The sequence below is a fragment of the Bombyx mandarina genome, chromosome 06 (assembly GCF_030267445.1).
Source record: "Bombyx mandarina strain Sakado chromosome 06, ASM3026744v2".
In the NCBI taxonomy this organism is placed as follows: Eukaryota; Metazoa; Arthropoda; class Insecta; order Lepidoptera; family Bombycidae; genus Bombyx; species Bombyx mandarina.
Genome location: NC_143213.1, coordinates 3,031,619 through 3,053,056, shown reverse-complemented (window position 1 = coordinate 3,053,056; position 21,438 = coordinate 3,031,619). Strand labels below are relative to the sequence as shown.

General features: G+C 40.0%; 1 protein-coding gene across 1 annotated transcript in view; it reads right to left on the bottom strand.

Annotated features, from left to right (window-relative positions):
* Positions 1–9,517: 9,517 nt before the first annotated feature.
* The window catches only part of Scp2 (Sarcoplasmic calcium-binding protein 2), a 41,928-nt gene continuing 30,007 nt past the window's right edge, over positions 9,518–21,438 (bottom strand). Inside the window, exons 3-7 of the mRNA XM_028170372.2 lie at positions 20,579–20,644; positions 20,443–20,495; positions 15,126–15,245; positions 10,894–11,106; positions 9,518–10,276 (exon numbers count right to left, since the gene is read on the bottom strand). Of these exons, the coding sequence (XP_028026173.1) occupies positions 10,166–10,276; positions 10,894–11,106; positions 15,126–15,245; positions 20,443–20,495; positions 20,579–20,636 (555 nt within the window). The 5' untranslated portion in view covers positions 20,637–20,644 and the 3' untranslated portion in view covers positions 9,518–10,165. The remainder of the gene's footprint in view (positions 10,277–10,893; positions 11,107–15,125; positions 15,246–20,442; positions 20,496–20,578; positions 20,645–21,438) is intronic.

Genomic DNA, 21,438 nt, shown 5'->3' with positions numbered 1-21,438 from the left:
ATTAATGACGTTGCTAGAATTATTCGGGCTTCATGGCATTAAGGTGACCACAGCGTTTTCACTTCGGGATTTGCCGGCGTGCAATGTAATGGCATGCACGTTATTTACCCTAAAGCCATACAGTTTCCAGCAAAATTCAATTATGGTACGGCTGAAAGAAGGATGTTGCCCTTAGCTTTGTCATGGGCATCCACCGTCCATAAAATGCAGGGCAGAACCGTCGACCATGCAGTAGTATATTTAGGCTCAAAATTGTTTGAGGAAGGACAAGCAAACGTGGCTCTAAGTCGAGTCAAGTCTCTGGAAGGGCTATCTATGTATTGAGGAATTAGATTGTACTAAATTATCAGGTAAGAAACCATGTAATAATGATGCACTGAATGAATTAAATAGAATGAGGAATATTCGGTAGACAATTTCACTAAATACTAAAAACAAGAAAATAAAAATCGGTAAAAAAACTTTTAAGTTAAACGGTTTTATTTTATGTGCACTGAAAACTACAAAATAAATAAATAGTTACTTACCTATCAACCTACGTAGGTCATCTCGGTCATTAATATCTCTGATGGTAGTGGTTGTCATAACATGAACCATGTCAGCGGCCGAAAGGCAGTTCATGAAAGAACACTAACACCAGGGTTTGCTTGGTAGGTAAACTAAGCACACACTATAACAAGTAGGTATTTTGACCTTCTAGTTCAGAAATATTTTAGTACTAGGCAGAATAGCTTTTAGGCATATTAGACTAAAATAAAAACGTGGGGCCCCTCTGAAATCATATCTATGGCAGAGCATATCTTATACTTTGGTAGATCATGAGCTCGGCGTTCGCTGGTGAAGCCGCCACGGCTGGTTATTGATGGTCAAAACCTCCAGTTACGATTATAGTAAGTCGATTCAGCGGACCCTGGACTCCGGAGCTATGAGGCTTTAGATGCGACCGGGATAAGCCGCTAGGATGATGATGATGACGATTATAATAAGTCGATACAATCCACACTTAGTATAGTAGAAAGTAATACAGAAATAATAATAATAAAATATTCAAGATTTTATTAGATAGCCTTATTACACTTTTTTTGGAGTTTACTCCTTTAGAATCGATTTACATATATAGGCCCGGGGTATGAAAATTATGGGGACCAAAATCGTACTAACGGTTTTATTTAGCTCGACCTGTACGGAATTTGTTTTTTATTTATTTGGGTCAAAATTAGAAATTGAAATTTAAGCACCTTCCCGTTGTCAGATTGATCTGAAATTTGGTACACATATTTAATTTAGATGACAATACAATATAATAAAATCATATGACATTATAAATCTAAGATGGCCGCTGATACAAAATGGCGGATTACATATTTTTCCTTAAACCCCTCAATATGGGTATCAAATGAAAGGGCTACACTAGTAAAACACGATGATTATGTCAAATTTAAAATTCAACATGGACGCCGTTCCAATATGGCGGACTAGGTACATATTTTTCCACAACCACCACAATATGGGTATCAAATAATAGGACTACACTAGCAGAATACTGTCATTATGTCAAAATTTCGTATTAGGTGTTACAAGTTACAAAATGGCGTATTAGGTGGGGGCATGATTAGTCGTGTCGAGAACAGTTGCATCCAAGATTGTGTGACGTTAGAGGGGCAGATAAAAAAAAATAGGTAATTAGATACCTCGTTAGTAAGCGGTAGCTATACCACCCAAGTTAAGGTAATAGGTTAAAACGTGCCGAGCACTGTATGGCATTAATGTGGGTAAAAATATAATGTCGTCAGCGCTTCCCCCTCAAGATTGGGCGCATCTTGTTGTATATTAAGCCTTGCCCCTTTGATGGACTTCTGGCGGGGTCGACCGTCAAATGCTCCTTAATCGTGGGAACAACAATAAATAAAAAAGCAAACAAAAATAAAAACGAAACTGCTACACAACGAAAAAGAAGGCTCGAAAAGGCAAAAGAAAAGTATAGAACGAAACGTGCAAAGGAGAGTGAAAATGAAACCCACAGTTGACTACAGAAACGAAGAGAACGGTTAGCAACAGAAACACCTGAGCAACATGATACCAGGTTAATAGCACAACGTGAGAGACAAAGGCAGCTGGTAGAGTCAGAAACACCTGAGCGTCATGAGTGCAGGCTAGCATCACAACGTGACAGACGAAGAGAGCTAATAGCGTCAGAAACACCCGAGCGTCATGAGTCCAGGCTAGCATCACAACGTGACAGACAAAGAGAGTTGTTAGCATCAGAAACATCTGAGCGTCATGAGTCTAGGCTAGCATCACAACGTGACAGACGAAGAGAGCTAATAGCGTCAGAAACACTTGAGCGTCATGAGTCCAGACTAAGATTACAACGTAACAGACAAATAGAGCTATTAGCGTCAGAAACACCTGAGCAACATGAGGCCAGGTTAACAGGACGGCGTGAGAGACGAAAGGAGTTAGAAGCTTCAGAAACACCTGAGCAACGCCACGACAGGTTAAATAACCAACGTGAGCGTGCACAGCAACGCAGAGCTGAAAATCATGTACAAGCGTTTGAAAATGCTATTAACACATCGTGTATACACGTTTGTGACATTTGCACGAAGCATTGATATCCTAACCAAATTCATACTGTACGTTACAACACAGCTGTATTAGGATATCTACCTGCAGAACTGTCTTCAAAAACAACATTACTTTTATGTTCGCGCTGCCAAACACATGTGACCAGTAATAAAACAATAGCACCATCAAAGGCGTACTGGAATAATCTGGATCCAGGTTCAATACCAGATGAGATTCAAGCGCTGACGCAAGCAGAGCAGCGATTGCTGTGTAGAATCATCCCGCTTGTTAAAATCGTAAAATTTACTGGGCTATACGGGCAGTACGGTTTCCGCGGACAAGCAGTGTTGTTTGCCCAAGATATCTTTGAGGTCAGTGAAAGATTACCTAATATGCTTCCAAGATCTTCCAGCCAGGTGGGTATCGTTGTAGTTACAGAACGTTTGGAGAATTTGAACATCACAAGAGAGTTCACAATATCTCGCGAAAAATTCTACAGCGCTTTAAGATGGTTAACTAGAAATAACCCACTTTATAGAGATGTACGCATTGACAAAAATGTCCAGATCAGTGAACAAGACTTAATACGACTTAGTGTGCCAGATATACCTGAAAACGGTGAACCTGAAAGAATTGAAATTCCAAATGTATTCATTAGTATTAATGACGTTGCTAGAATTATTCGGGCTTCATGGCATTAAGGTGACCACAGCGTTTTCACTTCGGGATTTGCCGGCGTGCAATGTAATGGCATGCACGTTATTTACCCTAAAGCCATACAGTTTCCAGCAAAATTCAATTATGGTACGGCTGAAAGAAGGATGTTGCCCTTAGCTTTGTCATGGGCATCCACCGTCCATAAAATGCAGGGCAGAACCGTCGACCATGCAGTAGTATATTTAGGCTCAAAATTGTTTGAGGAAGGACAAGCAAACGTGGCTCTAAGTCGAGTCAAGTCTCTGGAAGGGCTATCTATGTATTGAGGAATTAGATTGTACTAAATTATCAGGTAAGAAACCATGTAATAATGATGCACTGAATGAATTAAATAGAATGAGGAATATTCGGTAGACAATTTCACTAAATACTAAAAACAAGAAAATAAAAATCGGTAAAAAAACTTTTAAGTTAAACGGTTTTATTTTATGTGCACTGAAAACTACAAAATAAATAAATAGTTACTTACCTATCAACCTACGTAGGTCATCTCGGTCATTAATATCTCTGATGGTAGTGGTTGTCATAACATGAACCATGTCAGCGGCCGAAAGGCAGTTCATGAAAGAACACTAACACCAGGGTTTGCTTGGTAGGTAAACTAAGCACACACTATAACAAGTAGGTATTTTGACCTTCTAGTTCAGAAATATTTTAGTACTAGGCAGAATAGCTTTTAGGCATATTAGACTAAAATAAAAACGTGGGGCCCCTCTGAAATCATATCTATGGCAGAGCATATCTTATACTTTGGTAGATCATGAGCTCGGCGTTCGCTGGTGAAGCCGCCACGGCTGGTTATTGATGGTCAAAACCTCCAGTTACGATTATAGTAAGTCGATTCAGCGGACCCTGGACTCCGGAGCTATGAGGCTTTAGATGCGACCGGGATAAGCCGCTAGGATGATGATGATGACGATTATAATAAGTCGATACAATCCACACTTAGTATAGTAGAAAGTAATACAGAAATAATAATAATAAAATATTCAAGATTTTATTAGATAGCCTTATTACACTTTTTTTGGAGTTTACTCCTTTAGAATCGATTTACATATATAGGCCCGGGGTATGAAAATTATGGGGACCAAAATCGTACTAGCATGTCACACGAAATGCGTTATGCGCATTTCGTGTGACATGCTAGTACATGCGCCGGCAGTCCGCCACAAAGCCTCGTACTGATCGCGCGTTTCTCTCATTATTGTATTTTCATATATTTGTTAGTCGTTTGTTTTGTGTCTCGTTAATTTGTTAATAATCTGTAGTGTATCGTGTTGTCGTAATATAGAACTATTTCTCGTATTGTTTCGTTTAATTTTTTATATCCAGTAAACTCCAGTCGTGCGTCGGAGCGGACACACACACTTTTTTATTTCTATGATAGGTAACAGAAATAAACTGATTTAATTTATTATTTGTAATTCTTCTTCTCTATTATTTACAATTAGTTATAATAATATATTTATATTCGCTTTAAATAACAATAAGCCAATTAATAATTCTGGTATATGAAATGTTAATGAATGGATGCAAAATCTGAAGTAAATGAAATAAAAAAATAAATAATAAACACACACTCATGATAAATAGGGCAAGCATGTATGTGTATAACATATCAGTAAGCATGTTAGTAATTGTGCCTACACATGCCCTTACTCATTTCCTGTTGTCGAAATTAGAAGCCGCCTTGCAAGTCATGGCTACATAGATGTAACAGGCGGTGCAGAATCGATTTGACTAATAGTTCTGTCCTCATTTATACAGTAATTGACGTTTATAAGGCATTTATTTACACAACATTTCCGATTTTCCTTTCGCAAATCATATACTTACGCTAATAATTCAAAATTAACTGTTGCTATAGCAGCTTCTTCTAATTATATAGGTATATTCATAATCGCAGACACGTAAATTTTTTTCTTAAAATATTGAAAAAATTTGGTGAACAAGATGACTAACAGTCATTTGCATTGGGTATAACATAAAAGTGGTATTCTATAATCCGAATGCTAAATTAAAATTATTTGGAGTTTGAGGGGAAAGACTTAAGGGGAGGGAAGGGGAAGACTTAATACGGTCCCTAAGTTAAGGAGCTAAGGTAGCCAGCTAGTAAGATGACATCGATAATGCTCAAACTTTTGTTATGCTGCCTTTGGCTTTCTATATTAGGTAGTTATAGACAGTAAACCCCAGCTCTAGTACCTATGTCTTTCGCGAACGAAGACAAATGACCCCCAATTCGTTATGGAAAGGCGGCAAGAAAGGCTTTTTATTTCCTTGTATAGCTATCCAAATTCAAAGGCCTACGATTCCTATGAGGACCGATGTGAAGAAAGGGTCTCCTGAAATTTGTTGTTGTGCTTAAGACGTATTGCAGGTGTGTTAGGACAGGTAATTTTATCGGCAGTATTATTTCGGGTTGGTTATTTTTTTTGTGCTATTTATGATTCTTTGTTTTTAGTGCGCGTTTTTTTTCTACGGAAGCGAATTTAAGCAAATCAAATAAGGATAATTTTTGTGTCCGCATCATTCAACATTCATTGAGTTCGATTGTATTTATCAGAAGTTTTTTTAACATCACACAATGTGACAACATAGTGCGTACAAGGTAGTAAGGTAGTCTAGAACAGTATCCCCCCATCGTTGCCCGTGGTTATTGTGAAAATCGACTCAAAGACGCAATAGTTTAAATGTATTTAAATGTAGTCATATTTCCGCGCGTTCTAAACAGACCTTCCACATGTCCACGGCTCGAACGAAATATCCTTCTACTCTTTTGTCCGTAGATCTTGTAGATTGTACGGTGCTAAGTTCTCTAATGCTGACATCTTTTGGTTGTCACTTGTAGCATATAGAAAAGCTATTTTAAAATATTTATAAAGTTATTTAGTCCCATGAGTATTATAGTTTTATAGTGTATAATAATATGTGCGTATTGTGTTGCTTTTGTTTTTTGTAACTTAAATTACTAAATTTCTCTTCTCTGTTCACTTTCTACTTATACGTCATTTTGATTGTGGAAACATATTTGGTTATTGTTTAAACTATTTTTTTTAAATATTATGTCTGTATTGTACTGTTTGTTTCCCAAATAAATAAATAGGTAAATAGAGAATCAGCAACAGCATTTTCTTAGTACTATTGCAGAAGGGTAGGTTACAGAGCATAGTAAGTACTGTTGTATTTTGGAACGGTAGATTACCAGTCTACGAAAGCCACCGCAGTAGAATGTGCTCGCAATGCCAACAGCCGCTTCCAATGGAGGAACATCGCTCGACGTGCGGCTGCCTTGGAAGCCAGCGGCGATGACGAGACGCAACCCTGTCCATCGACAGCCACGACTACTTTGCCAAGAGTATCTGACTAGGAAGAAGATTACTATCAATACTTACTAATTCTTCATTGAAGGGTTTTGGAACGAAGTTCCTTAAAGGACGATGTGCAGGGGTACCCTAACCGGGAAAAAACGTCCGTAACGTAAGATTTTTATTAGTAATGCACACAGTGTACGACTTAACTTTGTAATAACGTAAAAAAAATAGCATATATTTTTATCATTCATTGGCCACGATCTCAGAGCGTTCGTTTGCGCAATACACTAACTCTTATGCAAACAAACGTGAATGACGTGTACCATAATAAGTTCGCACGTTACCGAATGACCGTGGGTTGTTGCGAATCCTCCAGTTTTATTTTCTTTATACCTCAAATAGAACTTAAAATTTTTATTTTTATAATAAGGAACTTCGTTCTTATCCGGTGTCACACGACACTACACATTTTTGTCACTGAAGCTTGGCAGATCAAATCGCGATATAGCTGTTCATAGACATCGTAATATAAATGCCACTACCCACCTTGAGGAAGTCAGTTCGAATCTCAATAGGGATTTTACAAACGACTTTTTGGTTTTTTTTACAACCTATTCGCTGTTAGACTAGGAGGCTATTCCAGGTACACCCGGACGGGCAGGTAAGCTCACGGGATCAACTTGAGAGGATTTGATAACACTAGCTCTAGCAAGAGCAGTGCTTCGCAGAATGTACCGCAGAATCGAAATCGCGACACACTGAGAAGATCCGGTGAGAATCTCAGTGGGGTAAGAACGACTGCTCCACCCTTTAAAACCGAGCTTACTTACTTTTTTTTACTTTAATGTAAATGGATAGGGTAATAATGGTAATAATAATAATGATATTAGTACCGTATGTTCCATGCGGAGTGCTCTGAGGAATTGTTCGAGATGATACCAACGTCTCGTTTTTACCATCGCACCGCCCGCCACCGGAGTACAGTTCATCCATACTACCTGGAGCCACTACGACTACTTTTTTGCCACGTACCATACGGCTTTTGAATGAGCTCCCCTCCACGGTGTTTCCCGAGCGCTATGACATGTCCTTCTTCAAACGAGACTTGTGGAGAGTATTAAACAGTAGGCAGCGGCTTGGCTCTCCCTCTGGCATTGCTGACATCCATGGGCGACGGTAACCACTCACCATCAGGTATGCTCGTCTGCCTATACGGGAATATAAAAAACATCCTGTAACCGGTATTAACAGTACCTTTAATAATTTTCTATTTGATATTGTTATACTATTTCTGAACTTATGCGTAAATATTATTAATAGTTAAACGTAAATCCGGACAGAAAATGAAAAAAAGTCGTTCAACCCTAACAATGCGATATCCACAGTAGCGTCTAATCAATATCCGGTCCGCGTACAGTTACCCGTATATTATCGTATCATAAAAGCCCTCAACGACGTTACGATGTGCTTTTGTTTATGTAAATTTTTATACCACGCATATAAAGTAGGCTTTACCCTATTCTTATCACCAAACACACAAGTTATTGAGAATAAAATTTTGTTCAATATTGAAAAGGGAATCTTCGGCGACTTTTCTTGGGATTTTGCAGAAGCTTATTGTATATATAGGTATGTATATGTCATTAGACTTTTTTTATTTTTTATTGTTTACTTATCAGGTTTATATGAGGTTTGTGTGTTAATTAGCTTGAACTTTTTTCAACCTTTGACAACCTTACAGTATTATTGGTCACAGATGACTGGGCAGACTTGTTGATAAGCGTTGAGTGACTATTTCTAGTTGATACAGTGTTTTGTTTTTTCTGACGATTTTAAAGTTGGCTATGATAAAAATAACGCTGTGTGGATATTCTTATGTCGGTCCTCTTAAAGCCTTTTAAATAACATGATTTTACGTAATATTACATAGATCATTTGTCTTTTGCATAGACAGTCAGCTCTTGTTAAATGTTCCACATAAGAATATCTGATATTGGACGAAAATCTTGCGGGCGAAATTGAAGATCGAATTTGATTTAGATTTAAATATACATCTTGTGCCAACCTTGATTAGGATTGGGGTAAAAAGAAGAGTTAATTGTAGTTCCATCTGCATTCATTTAAAAATATTAAGTATTTCCAATTGAAGAATAAAAACGAAGAACCACTGTGTGCACTGTAGTTTCGTTTTTTTTAGTTATGTGGGTATATTTGAACTGTCATACACAATACTTCTAAGACAGCGACGATGATAAATAAATGAATATGAATTATTAATAATGAAACGGGAAGCTTAAAGACAAATTTGTAGGCAGCGGCTTGGCTCTGCCCCTGGCATTGCTGAAGTCCATGGGCGACGATAACCACTCACCATCAGGTGGGCCGTATGCTCATTATTTAATCTTTTTGTTTTAACAAATGATCACATAGATAAGCAAGATACTTTATAAACAAATAGAATTAAATTTTTTGAGTTTAATATGAGAATCTTAAATATCTTTAAGAAAATATATTTTGGTATGAGATTCGAGTAATGGCGTCCTGGTATTGACAGCTCACCCTAACTAGCTGTGCAGCAGTAGATTTGGGGCGTTGTTAGTGTCATAAACCTTTCTCACTTTGTCTTATATTTTCTGTCGAAGTTTATTATAGCTGCAATATTAATGATTACGATACGATACGTTATGATTAATTACGATTTACAAATGGCCGACTTTGACATAATCTGTGATGTAATGAAGATCATGTTTAGTTATTATAAAATGGTTATAATAGGTAAGGTATCAGGATTCAGAGTAAAACGAACAGTTCCATTCATGACCATTTAATTGATTTATATTATTTAGTATAGCGATGTAATAAGAATCTAGAGAAATCCCGCCAGGATAAGAGAGATATAAAAAAAAAAAAAAATAACATAAACATAACGAAATAATGGTAACTAGATAACAATTAACACAGTAAACGACATTAAAGAGTAATACACGCATTCGTCATTTCAAATAATACATTATTTAAATCAACATAAGACTGGTACTCAAGTGAATCGAACAAAAAATACATTATCTAGAAAACACCTTAAAGAATTGAGACTTAATTCGGAAAGACAATAATTTAAGAATTAAATTCTAAAGAGATTCATAAATATTTTACGTTGATGACGTTAAGATTAGTTCTAAATGACGAATTCCATTTCCACTTCCGAATTGATGTCTTATCATAGTCAAATGTCAAACGATGACAGCAAATTGACAGTCGTGGGGCACGTATGGAAGCACAGTCTACAGCAACTAATTGAGTTTGAGCCTTAATTATGAGTATTAGATTTGAGAAGTGTATCCATTATAAGAGAGAAACTTTAAGATATAGGTTATTTATTTATCATGAACACATATATCTAAGAGAATGATAGGTGTGTCGCATTGTCGTTGCATTAACGCTGTGAACGCAATCGACTAGTTAAGATTAGAAGCATCGCCCGTCACATTTCAAGAAACATCTAAATTAGTTGGAATGTTATGAGACTCTCTGTCTTCGTTTAAATTTCAAAAGTTGTAGCTTGGATTTTAAAAAGTAGTTCTTCCGAAGATGAAGTTCCCGGCCGCGTTAGGATCCTCAGTCGAGAAGTACTCCTTCCATAGTTCCTGGAACTCCTCCCAGGACACGTTGTGCTTGCCCTAGATTAAATAAACGAGTTACAAAACTTAAATTCTCGGTGCAACATAAACTGTTCAACTAGTTCTGTTATCAAAAAAAGCTTCAAATATTTCAGTAATAAATGTATCATAATACCGACAAACTTTTTGGAGCATCGAGAAGTAAAACCACAAGGCTATTTACCTTGATTTAGTACTCCATAATCATCTCTGCCCTTCTCCCAGTCGTATGGGGTCCGCGCAATATGTTTTCTTCTTCCACACCACTCTATAATATACCATTTCTTCGCTCACTCACCTCTTACACATTTCGTCTTTCATGCAATCCATCCATTTCTTCTTAGGCCTACCTCTTCCTCTATATACCTATTTAACATTCATAGTTAACACTCTCTTACCAATCTCATTTTCATTTCGTCTCATCACATATGCATGTAGACATATGAGTTTTGTTTACGATTGGCACTTCTGTTGTCTAACTGTGGATGGGTGCACTAAATTTGGAGACAGGCTCCAGTAACCACTTGACAAGTCAATGATGACCTAACCATTTTGAACGATTAGGCAAAGCAGCTCTTGATAAAATTTGTAAAACCAATAATAATATTAATACAGCTATCGAAAAAATTTAAATTGACCTTGGCCATCTTGCTGAAAGCCATCTTGCATTCGTTGGGGTCGATTCCGTACGAGGAGCAAACAGTGGTGAATTCGTCACAGTCGATAGTCCCATCGGCGCTAGCGTCTTCCAGTTGAAACATGAATTGGCAGTAGAGTTGCTGCCATTTCAGAGCTGCTGATGGGTTCTGAGCGTAGTCATTCCACATAGATACCCACTCTTCTACGGAAACCTAGAGAATGTAGTTTATTAGAAGAAAAACCAGATAAAAGGAAATTTTGAGGTGCATTCTGGTGGTAGGACCTCTTGTGAGTCCGTGCGGGTAGGTATCACCACCCTGCCTATTTCTGCCGTGAAGCGGTAATGCGTTTCGGTTTGAAGGGTGGGGCAGCCGCTGTAACTATACTTGAGACCTTAGAACTTATATCTCAAGGTGGGTGGCGCATTTACGTCGTAAATGTCTATGGGCTCCAGTAACCACTTAACACCACGTGGGCTGTGAGCTCGTCCACACATCTAAGCAATATATATATATATAATTCTCAGACCGTAACAGGAGAGAGGATGTTTGTCATATATTAGTGGTGTGTTCAGAACGAATCTAAGAGACAGTTGAACAGAAACAGAGACAGAAGAGTTTGCGACTAAGAGCAATATTCTGTTCTTATTCTTCAGGAGTTTGTAGCGATATCCACCATACTGGTTGATATCGTGTCGTTCGTGGCAAAATTAATGAGGCTATTGGTTGTAATCGGTTGTTGAAATAGACATATAAGATTTAATTAGAATTACTTTCACGAATTAATACCCTTTTTGTTGTCATTATATTTCAGACGTTTCCAGGCGTCCTCTTATCGTGAAAATGAAAACTTAAGTCATACAAACTGTCAAAACTCAACATTTTACGAGGGCTGCACTAAAAGTATCGGGAATGGAATATTTCCACTGTTCCTGTCATATTAAAATCTTTTTATTTGAAAACTCCTTGGTTTTAAAAATCGAATACCATTTATTTATTTTAAAAAATATTCTCGGTCTTGTCACGAGGTTTTGTCAAACTTGTTTAGTCGTTGAGAAAATGGAATTGACTCGAGAAAATTCAAGAGCGATGATTTATTATGACTTTCGAAGTGGTTTAACACAAAAACAGTGTGTTGACCGGATGATTTCTGCATTTGGTGATGAAGCCCCATCCAAAACCACAATTTATCGCTGGTTTGCTGAGTTTCAACGTGGACGTGTCAAGCTCAGTGATGATCCCCGTCAAGGTCGTCCAAAAACTGCAGTCACCCAAGACAACGTTGATGCTGTGCGGAAGCTGATTGAGGAAGATCGACATGTGACATACCGCGAAATTCAGGCAACTTTAGACATTGGCATGAGTCAAATACAAATAATCTTGCATGAACAATTAGGTGTAAAAAAGTTGTTTTCCCGATGGATACCGCATTCTCTCTGTGAAGAGCAAAAAGCGGCTCGCGTTACTTGGTGCGTCAGAACTCTCGAAAGATTCCACGCAGGATCCTCAAATGCTGTATACAACATTGTATCAGGTGATGAATCCTGGATATACAACAAAAATTGTTCGTTCACGGAGTGTTGCAAAAAAAATGGTGGCCACGTTTGTCTCCAAAACTGGCCATGTTACGACTATTCCTCTTGAGGGACAAAGAACGGCTACAGAATGGTATGCTAGCATTTGTTTGCGACAGGTCGTTTCTGAACTCCATAAAGAGAACTGCAACCGCCGCATCATCCTCCATCACGACAATGCGAGTTCTCACACCGCGCACAGAACAAAAGAGTTTTTAGAGCAAGAAAACATAGAATTATTAGACCATCCGCCGTACAGCCCCGACCTAAGCCCTACTGATTTCTATACTTTCCCTAAAATAAAGAATAAATTGCGTGGACAGAGATTTTCATCACCTGAAGAAGCTGTGGACGCCTACAAAACGGCCATTTTGGAGACCCTAACTTCCGAATGGAATGGTTGCTTCAATGATTGGTTCCATCGTATGGAAAAATGTGTCAAATTTCGCGGAGAATACTTCGAAAAGCAATAAATATATTTTTAAATAGTAATGTTGTGTCACTTCGTTAATCCCCGAAATTTTCAGTGCCGCCTATGTATTAGTTTGTTCTGTTAGAAATTAAACTTAAGGTTCTACAAATCTATATATATATAAAAGAAAGTCGTGTTAGTTACACTATTTATAACTCAACAATGACTGAACTGATTTGGCTGAAAATTGGTGGGGAGGTAGCTTAGGATCAGGAGAAGGACATAGGATACTTTTCATCACGTTTCTGTGGGATGTGACATAAAATGTGGTATAACAAAACGCAACAGATATGGAATAACAAAACGCAACTGACAGCTAAACGTAATGTAGTTTATGGTTAATTATAGTAGAATTTTGAAGTTGACCGGTTGATGTGTTTGTTTCGAGTTTCTATTAGCTTATTGTGCCGAGAGAGTTAATCATTAAGAAAGCCATGTCGGGACCAACACGATCAAATCTTTCCCGACGAAACCATAATGCAACTAGGATTCGAAACTTTGCGAGTGAAAGGACTGAAGAAGAACAAGAAAATATAATAATAATAACTAACATGGCCAATAAAGAATCATTAAAATACTTGCTTTTTTAATTTACATTAATTATCCAAATAAAAAATTGACCTTGATCAAAAGTCTGCCCATTTATTGCCTCTAAGGCGGAACAAAGTTCGCCGAGTTCGCTAGTATAAAATATACGAGTACAAAAATGGCTGGTTAGCACAATATTCAAATTTTTCGGTAGCGAAATTTTCAATTTTTCTCGGAGGCAAAAAAAAAAAAACACGGAACCACTTGATTCAATCATCCGGTTTTCTGAAAAAAATTCAATCAAAAACGGTTTTGTGTCGACGGCGAAAAGCCTTATTTTATTCGCCTATCTAACTTTACAAACGCGGCCGTTCACACAGGTAGGTAAATTCCAAAATTAACGTACACACTGGAATATGAGCTAAGGCCAAAATTAATCCAAAACCCTATTATTAAATTGTTCCGCGCCAATGGCATATTTTCGCAAACCACACGTGTCTTTATCCAAAAAAGATAATACATTTATCAAAGTATATTTGTTGCGTCCTTCATAAAAGGGCGTACAATAATGAAATTACTCGGCAAAAAGACGTAATGAAGGTCACACAGGCAATTTATTTCTGAACAATGAACTGGAAACAGTATCGCACAATTAGGGAGGGTGTCCGTATTTTTTTAACATTAACCAAAGGATACAAGGGTACTGAATTAATGAGAAATATTGTCTACGTGGTTTGAGATAATTGCGTTGGATACAAATGAACGCCTAAATTATCCCTTAATTTTTGGAACGAAGTTCCTTGGCTTGGAGGAGATATGGATTTTGCTGCGCGACCGAACTGAAAAAGATGTGATAGTAAAACCGTAAGAAAAAGTGCGTGGAATAAAACCGTTAAATGAGACGTGCGCAGGCGCGACAGTCGTATGTATACACAAGCGAGTAGTGTATAATACCTTTCTCTTTCTCCTTCTTTCTTTTCGTTCTCTCATCCCTTCTCTCTCTATTTTGTAATTATTTCTATGTTATTTTATGTTGTCAAATAAAAATAAGGAGACATATTTTGTTATTTTAATTGAAAATTTGAATTACGATTTTTTTTTTATTTTACGTAATTTATTATTTCCTAAAATACTAAATTTCCTAAGTACTTTCCTGTACTTAAATAAAAACTAATCAGCAAAATTTAAAAGAAAAATCAAGAAAACCTACATAAAATTGAACACGTTTTTTTTTTTGCATATTGTGTCGATTCTACATTAGCCGAAGGAACTTCGTTCCTACCTGGTGTCCCACGACACCACATTTTTTTTTTTATAATAAAACTATGGAATTATAATCTTTGGTCTTTGCAAAGTTTTTTTTTAATTGGTCGCGTAGATGAGCAATCGAGTTCAACTTCCACATGGTATTAAACAGTTACTATAAGCAGTCCACGGACAAAACATCCTGCACGTTACACCCACTTAGTTATAAAATAAATTGGATTTATCTGTGCGAGTTCACAACATGCTCTACCACCAAACTTCAATGTTATGTCTCACGATGAACGGTATGCAGACTGTAGTCAATATTTTTTGGGTCGTTTCAGGTTGTTGAACAATTAAAAAGTAGGTAATTAAAATTTATTTCGTATAGCTATGTTTGTGTTATAGTTAACCTGTCCATCCTTGTTGGAGTCAGCTCGTTTCCTCAGTCCATCCCATATCTTGATCATGATCTCATGAGTCTCAGTGTTCTTCTGATCTCCGGGCTTCCATCCACGGAGACTGCAAATTTTCTGTAACAAATTTATAATATAAAAATATATTTGCTATTGGCAAATGAATTTACGACTCACCTAAATTTAATGTGGTTCATGGGCTCTGAAAAAGTATACCTATTGGTATAATCTTGTAAATGGCCGACTTGGTATTCCAAGTCGGCCATTTACAAGATATCTTAGATAACAAAAAAAGCCGAAATTTGAGCAACGAACAATTTACAATCAATATGTAAATTAATCCTAAAAGATCACTTATATGCACTTAAATTAATTTGAAACAATGAAAACATGAAAGGAAATTTAATTTAAACTAAAAACAATATGTTCTTAAAACACGATCTTTCAAGACTAGATTAGTGTGCCTTCAGACAGCGTCAATTTCAAAGAAACACAAAACAAAGAATTTAATAAAGTTACAACGGTACAATCCAATGGGAATGCCAATAGAACCCTAATAAAATTATATAATAATATACATACGTAATAAAAAAATTACTGGTGGACCTCTTGTGAGTCCGCACGGGTAGGTATCACCACCCCGCCTATTTCTGCCGTGAAGCAGTAATGCGTTTCGGTTTGAAGGGTGGGGTAGCCGTTGTAACTATACTGAGACCTTAGAACTTATATCTCAAGGTGGGTGGCGCATTTTCATTGTAGATGTCTATGGGCTCCAGTAACCACTTAACACCAGGTGGGTTGAGAGCTCATACATCCATCTAAGCAATAAATAAATAAATAAAAATGGGTAAATTTTTTTTTAAGCTAAACGGTTTTATTTTATGTGCACTGAAAACTACAAAATAAATAAATAGTTACTTACCTATCAACCTACGTAGGTGATCTCGGTCATTAATATCTCTGATGGTAGTGGTTGTCATAACATGAACCATGTCAGCGGCCGAAAGGTAGTTCATGAAAGAACACTAACACCAGGGTTTGCTTGGTAGGTAAACTAAGCAGCCCACACTATAACAAGTAGGTATTTTGACATTCTAGTTCAGAAATATTTTAGTACTAGGCAGAATAGCTTTTAGGCATATTAGACTAAAATAAAAACGTGGGGCCCATTATGTATTACTTTCTACTATACTAAGTGTGGATTGCATCGACTTATTATAATCGTCATCATCATCATCCTAGCGGTTTATCCCCGTCGCATCCGAAACCTCATAGCTCTGAAGTTCAGGGTCCGCTGAATCCACTTACTATAATCGTAACTGGAGGTTTTGACCATCAATAACCAGCCGTGGCGGCTTCCCCAGCGAACGCCGAGCTCATGATCTACCAAAGTATAAGATATGCTCTGCCATAGGTATGATTTCAGAGGGGCCCCACGTTTTTATTTTAGTCTAATATGCCTAAAAGCTATTCTGCCTAGTACTAAAATATTTCTGAACTAGAAGGTCAAAATACCTACTTGTTATAGTGTGGGCTGCTTAGTTTACCTACCAAGCAAACCCTGGTGTTAGTGTTCTTTCATGAACTACCTTTCGGCCGCTGACATGGTTCATGTTATGACAACCACTACCATCAGAGATATTAATGACCGAGATCACCTACGTAGGTTGATAGGTAAGTAACTATTTATTTATTTTGTAGTTTTCAGTGCACATAAAATAAAACCGTTTAGCTTAAAAAAATTTTTACCCATTTTTATTTATTTATTGTTACCATGTTGTTCCCACGATTAAGGGGCATTTTGACGGTCGACCCCGCCAGAAGTCCAGCAAAGGGGCAAGGCTTAATATACAACAAGATGCGCCCAATCTTGAGGGGGAAGCGCTGACGATATTACATTTTTACCCACCCTAATGCCATACAGTCCTCGGCACGTTTTAAATCTTTTTTTTTTTTTTTTTTTTTTCTCGGGCCCGTGGCCGATCCTCCTACGAGGTCCCCGCGCCTAGGGGGCGCGCGGGGTATGTGAGACTCAACGATCTGCAGGTGTTGAGAGCAGATCGCGGGCCCAAGGATTTTAGGGCCCCCCACTAAACGACTCCCCTGCACTCTTACACCCGACGTCCGATCTCCGTCCGGGGTCAGAACCCGTTCAGAGTAGGGGGGTTCCCGCGGTCAACACTACAACCAGACACGCGGCGCCACCCCGAGGACGCCCGACCGACGGGTCGTCGAGGCGATAGTCGACGACCAACGACGTCAGTCTCCGCGGTACGGCGGCCCTACCAGGCCGCCCGGGCGGTGCCGCTGGTGTTCCGGGATACCCCGCTGGGCCAGAACCAGCCTGCCGGGTCGGAACGCGATACACCGCCGACCGGGTTGCTCTTCAACAGTATGTTCGGCGACGACAGCGACGACGAAAATGCGGACCGCATCGCAGTCCGCAGCCGCCGACGCGCCGTCCCGTCCTCCTGGTGCCAGCGCGCTAGAGTGACGGTAGCGTGCAGCGCAGCCTCAACCCCCTTAGGTCGCCCCGTGACCATCACCGGGAGGAGACTGCCTCCTCATAGGGGCTGGAGCTGGACAAACGCCCTCCTCCGACCCCCGGCCCGACGGCGGCGGCACGGCGCCGAGAGGGAAGAAGAGCTCTCCCTCTCCCGTTCCGCCGCCTCCTTCTGCGAGATGGTGGACTCGCAGAAGTCGAGCATCGCCTGCCAGGACTCGTCGCTGCCGAGCATCGTAGCCATGACGGTCGGAAGCGACAAGTCCGGTCCTATTTTTGCAACGAGGACGCGGCGCTGCTCCGCGAAAGCGGGGCAGTACGCGAGCGTGTGCTCCGCCGTGTCCTCGTTGCAGCCACTGCAGTGGTGGCACTTCGGCGTCGGCTCCCTCCGGGCGACGAGGTGCAGGTAGCGACCGAAACAGCCGTGTCCCGTGAGCACCTGCGTCGCTCGGAAGGTGAGACGTCCTCGGTCGCGATTCACCCAGTCCGAGAGGACCGGGCGGATCGCCTCGACGGTCCGTCGCCCGTAGGCGGGGTCCGCCAGGCGGCGAGACCACGCCTCGAGCACGGCACGCCGAGATTGAAGCTTCCGCGCTCGAACTTCCACCGCGCCAGGACGCGGCTCCCCCCTGGAGCGGAGATCACATCGCCACGCGTAATCCGCAGCGAGCGCCTCCGCTTCCAGGTCCCAGGGAGGCGTCTCAGCTAGCACGCACGCCGCCTCGAACGAGACGGTGCGGTATCCACGAACCGCCCTGACCGCAATCGCGCGCTGCGGACGTCGCAACGCCGCAACGTTGTCGCGGGTCAGGGCGTGGCACCACACGGGAGCCCCGTACAGTGCCATCGACCGCACCACCCCCGTGTAGAGGCGGCGCACCACCACGTCAGGCCCCCCGACGTTCGGCAACAGCCGACTCAGCGAGCCGGCGGCCGCCATCAATCGGGGACCTAATCTCTCAAAGTGAGTGCGGAAGCTCCAACGACCGTCCAGTACGAGACCGAGGTACCGTAATCCGGTCGCCTCGATCTCGACGCGAACGCCTCCGATCACAAGGTGGGCCCCCTGAGGCGGCGCTCTCCGGGCCCCGTGAAACAACAGGGCCTGGGATTTATCGAGCGCCACCTCCAGACCCAGCCTTCGGATCCTGCCGATGACGAAGGCCACCCCCGCGCAGGAAAGACGGGCAGACTCTCGCAAGTCCCTCCCCCGGGCCACGACCAAAGTGTCGTCCGCGTAACAAACTACGCTCAGACCCGGAAGAGGAGCACTTAGGGCGCTACGCAGGACCCAGTCGTAGCCGATGTTCCACAAGAGAGGGCCAAGGACCGACCCCTGTGGAACACCGCGCTGGACGGGGAAGCGGAGCACCGCCCCACCGTGCCCGGTGCACACGACCGACCTGTCCTCGAGGTAGGACCCGATCAGCCGACGGAGATACGCAGGGACGCCGTGATACTCCAGCGCCCCTGCGATCACCGACCAGGGCAAGGTGTTGAACGCGTTGGCGATGTCAAGGGACACCGCCAGTGCAACCCCGCCCTGGCCGACAGCCTCATCAGAGAGGGCACGCACGCGCATCACCGCGTCGATGGTCGAGCGGCCCTCCCTGAATCCGAACTGCTCCGCTGACAGGCGTTTTAACCTATTACCTTAACTTGGGTGGTATAGCTACCGCTTACTAACGAGGTATCTAATTACCTTTTTTTTTTTATCTGCCCCTCTAAGTCACACAATCTTGGACGCAACTGTTCTCGACACGACTAATCATGCCCCCACCTAATACGCCAGTTTGTAACTTGTAACACCTAATACGAAATTTTGACATAATGACAGTATTCTGCTAGTGTAGTCCTATTATTTGATACCCATATTGTGGTGGTTGTGGAAAAATATGTACCTAGTCCGCCATATTGGAACGGCGTCCATCTTGAATTTTAAATTTTGACATAATCATCGTGTTTTACTAGTGTAGCCCTTTCATTTGATACCCATATTGAAGGGTTTAAGGAAAAATATGTAATCCGCCATTTTGTATCGGCGGCCATCTTAGATTTATAATGTCATTGATTTTATTATATTGTATTGTCATCTAAATTAAATGTGTGTACCAAATTTCAGATCAATCTGACAACGGGAAGGTGCTTAAATTTCAATTTCTAATTTTGACCCAAATAAATAAAAAACAAATTCCGTACAGGTCGAGCTAAATAAAACCGTTTAATAAAAACATAAAATATGAAGCGGACACAAAAGCATGAATATTCTTGACACTATTACGACATTATGTGTTTTACTAAAAGAAGAAGACTGGATATTTAGTACACTCCACTATGCAACATAGAGCTAATTCTGAATTTTACGTAGGTAGAGATTTATTTGTTGTTTTTTTCCTTCTGATTCCAATGCTAATTTATTATGGCCAAATCTAGTCTTATAACTTATAAATAGTATCTTATTCCATCTAATAGATCTATGTTCTGCTAAGCATAGTCGTAGCTATAATAAAAACATGTTAGAATTGGAAGTTAAAATTTTTTATATTTTTTCTAGACTGCTTAAACAATAAATTGAGGAAATTGTTTGTTTAAGTAAGTGAATTATTGGCATTCTTAACATTTATAGCGATCCCTTTCAGACAAAAGTTCTAAATTGAAAGAAAATAAGCTGTCCAAACTTCACTGAATTAATATTTTTGTAGCAAGTGAGGCTAAATAGAGACACATAACTGAAAGACTTAAAAATTTACGTAATACCTTAAATATAATTCTTAATATCTCGCAAAAGAAAAAGCGGAAAAGATTTTATACCTCAATCGCCAACTCGAAGTCTTTCCTCTCAATGGTTCCGCTCTGGTTGACGTCTGCGAAAAAAGATGGAAAGTAAATTGAAAAATAACTTTTTCAATGAAAATAATAAATTTGATCCAAAACTTTGATAACTCACCGAAGAACACGTTGAACACGTACAGAAGCTTCTTCCTTCTGAATTCGGAGACGGACATTTTCGAATCTGGCAACACAAAAAATACTTTACTTTAATCTGCCACATTATTTTTGTTTGGCCCCAAAAAATATGTAACTTTTAAACAAAATTTCCGGATTCATTGTAAAGTGCTTGTTCTTATGCGCTTACTGTTTATTGAAAATTGAAATTGAAATTTTGAGCATCTAGTTTCCTTAAAAATGAGTATAGTTTTCTTATAAATTAAAGTCGTCGTGGCCTAAAGGATAAGACGTTCGGTGCATTCGTATGGAGCGATGCATCGGTGTTCGAATATCACCAACAGGTACTAATTTTTCCGATGAAATACGTACTTAACAAATGTTCACGATTGACTTCCACTGTGAAGGAGAACATCGTGTAATAAAAATCAAACTCGTAAAAATTATAATTTGCGTAATTACTGGTGGTAGGACGTCTTGTGCGTCCGCATGGGTAGGTACCACCGCCCTGCCTACTTCTGCCGTGAAGCAGTAATGCGTTTCGGTTTCGGTTTGAAGGGCGGGGCAGCCGTTGTATTATTAAAAGTGAGACCTTACAACTCATGTCTCAAGGTTGGTAGCTGCATTTACGTTGTAGATGTCTATGAGCTCTGGTAACCATTTAATACCAGGTGGGCTGTGAGGCTCGTCCACCCATCTAAGCAATAAATAAAAAAATAAGAAGAATACTAAGATAATTTTGTAATTTTTAAGTAGAATTCTATAGCACTTTGGTTAGCATTTCCTTGTCTAATTCTGCCTCAAAGCAATCACTGCATCTCATTTAAGGGCTATAATAGACCATTAATCCAATGCAAATAG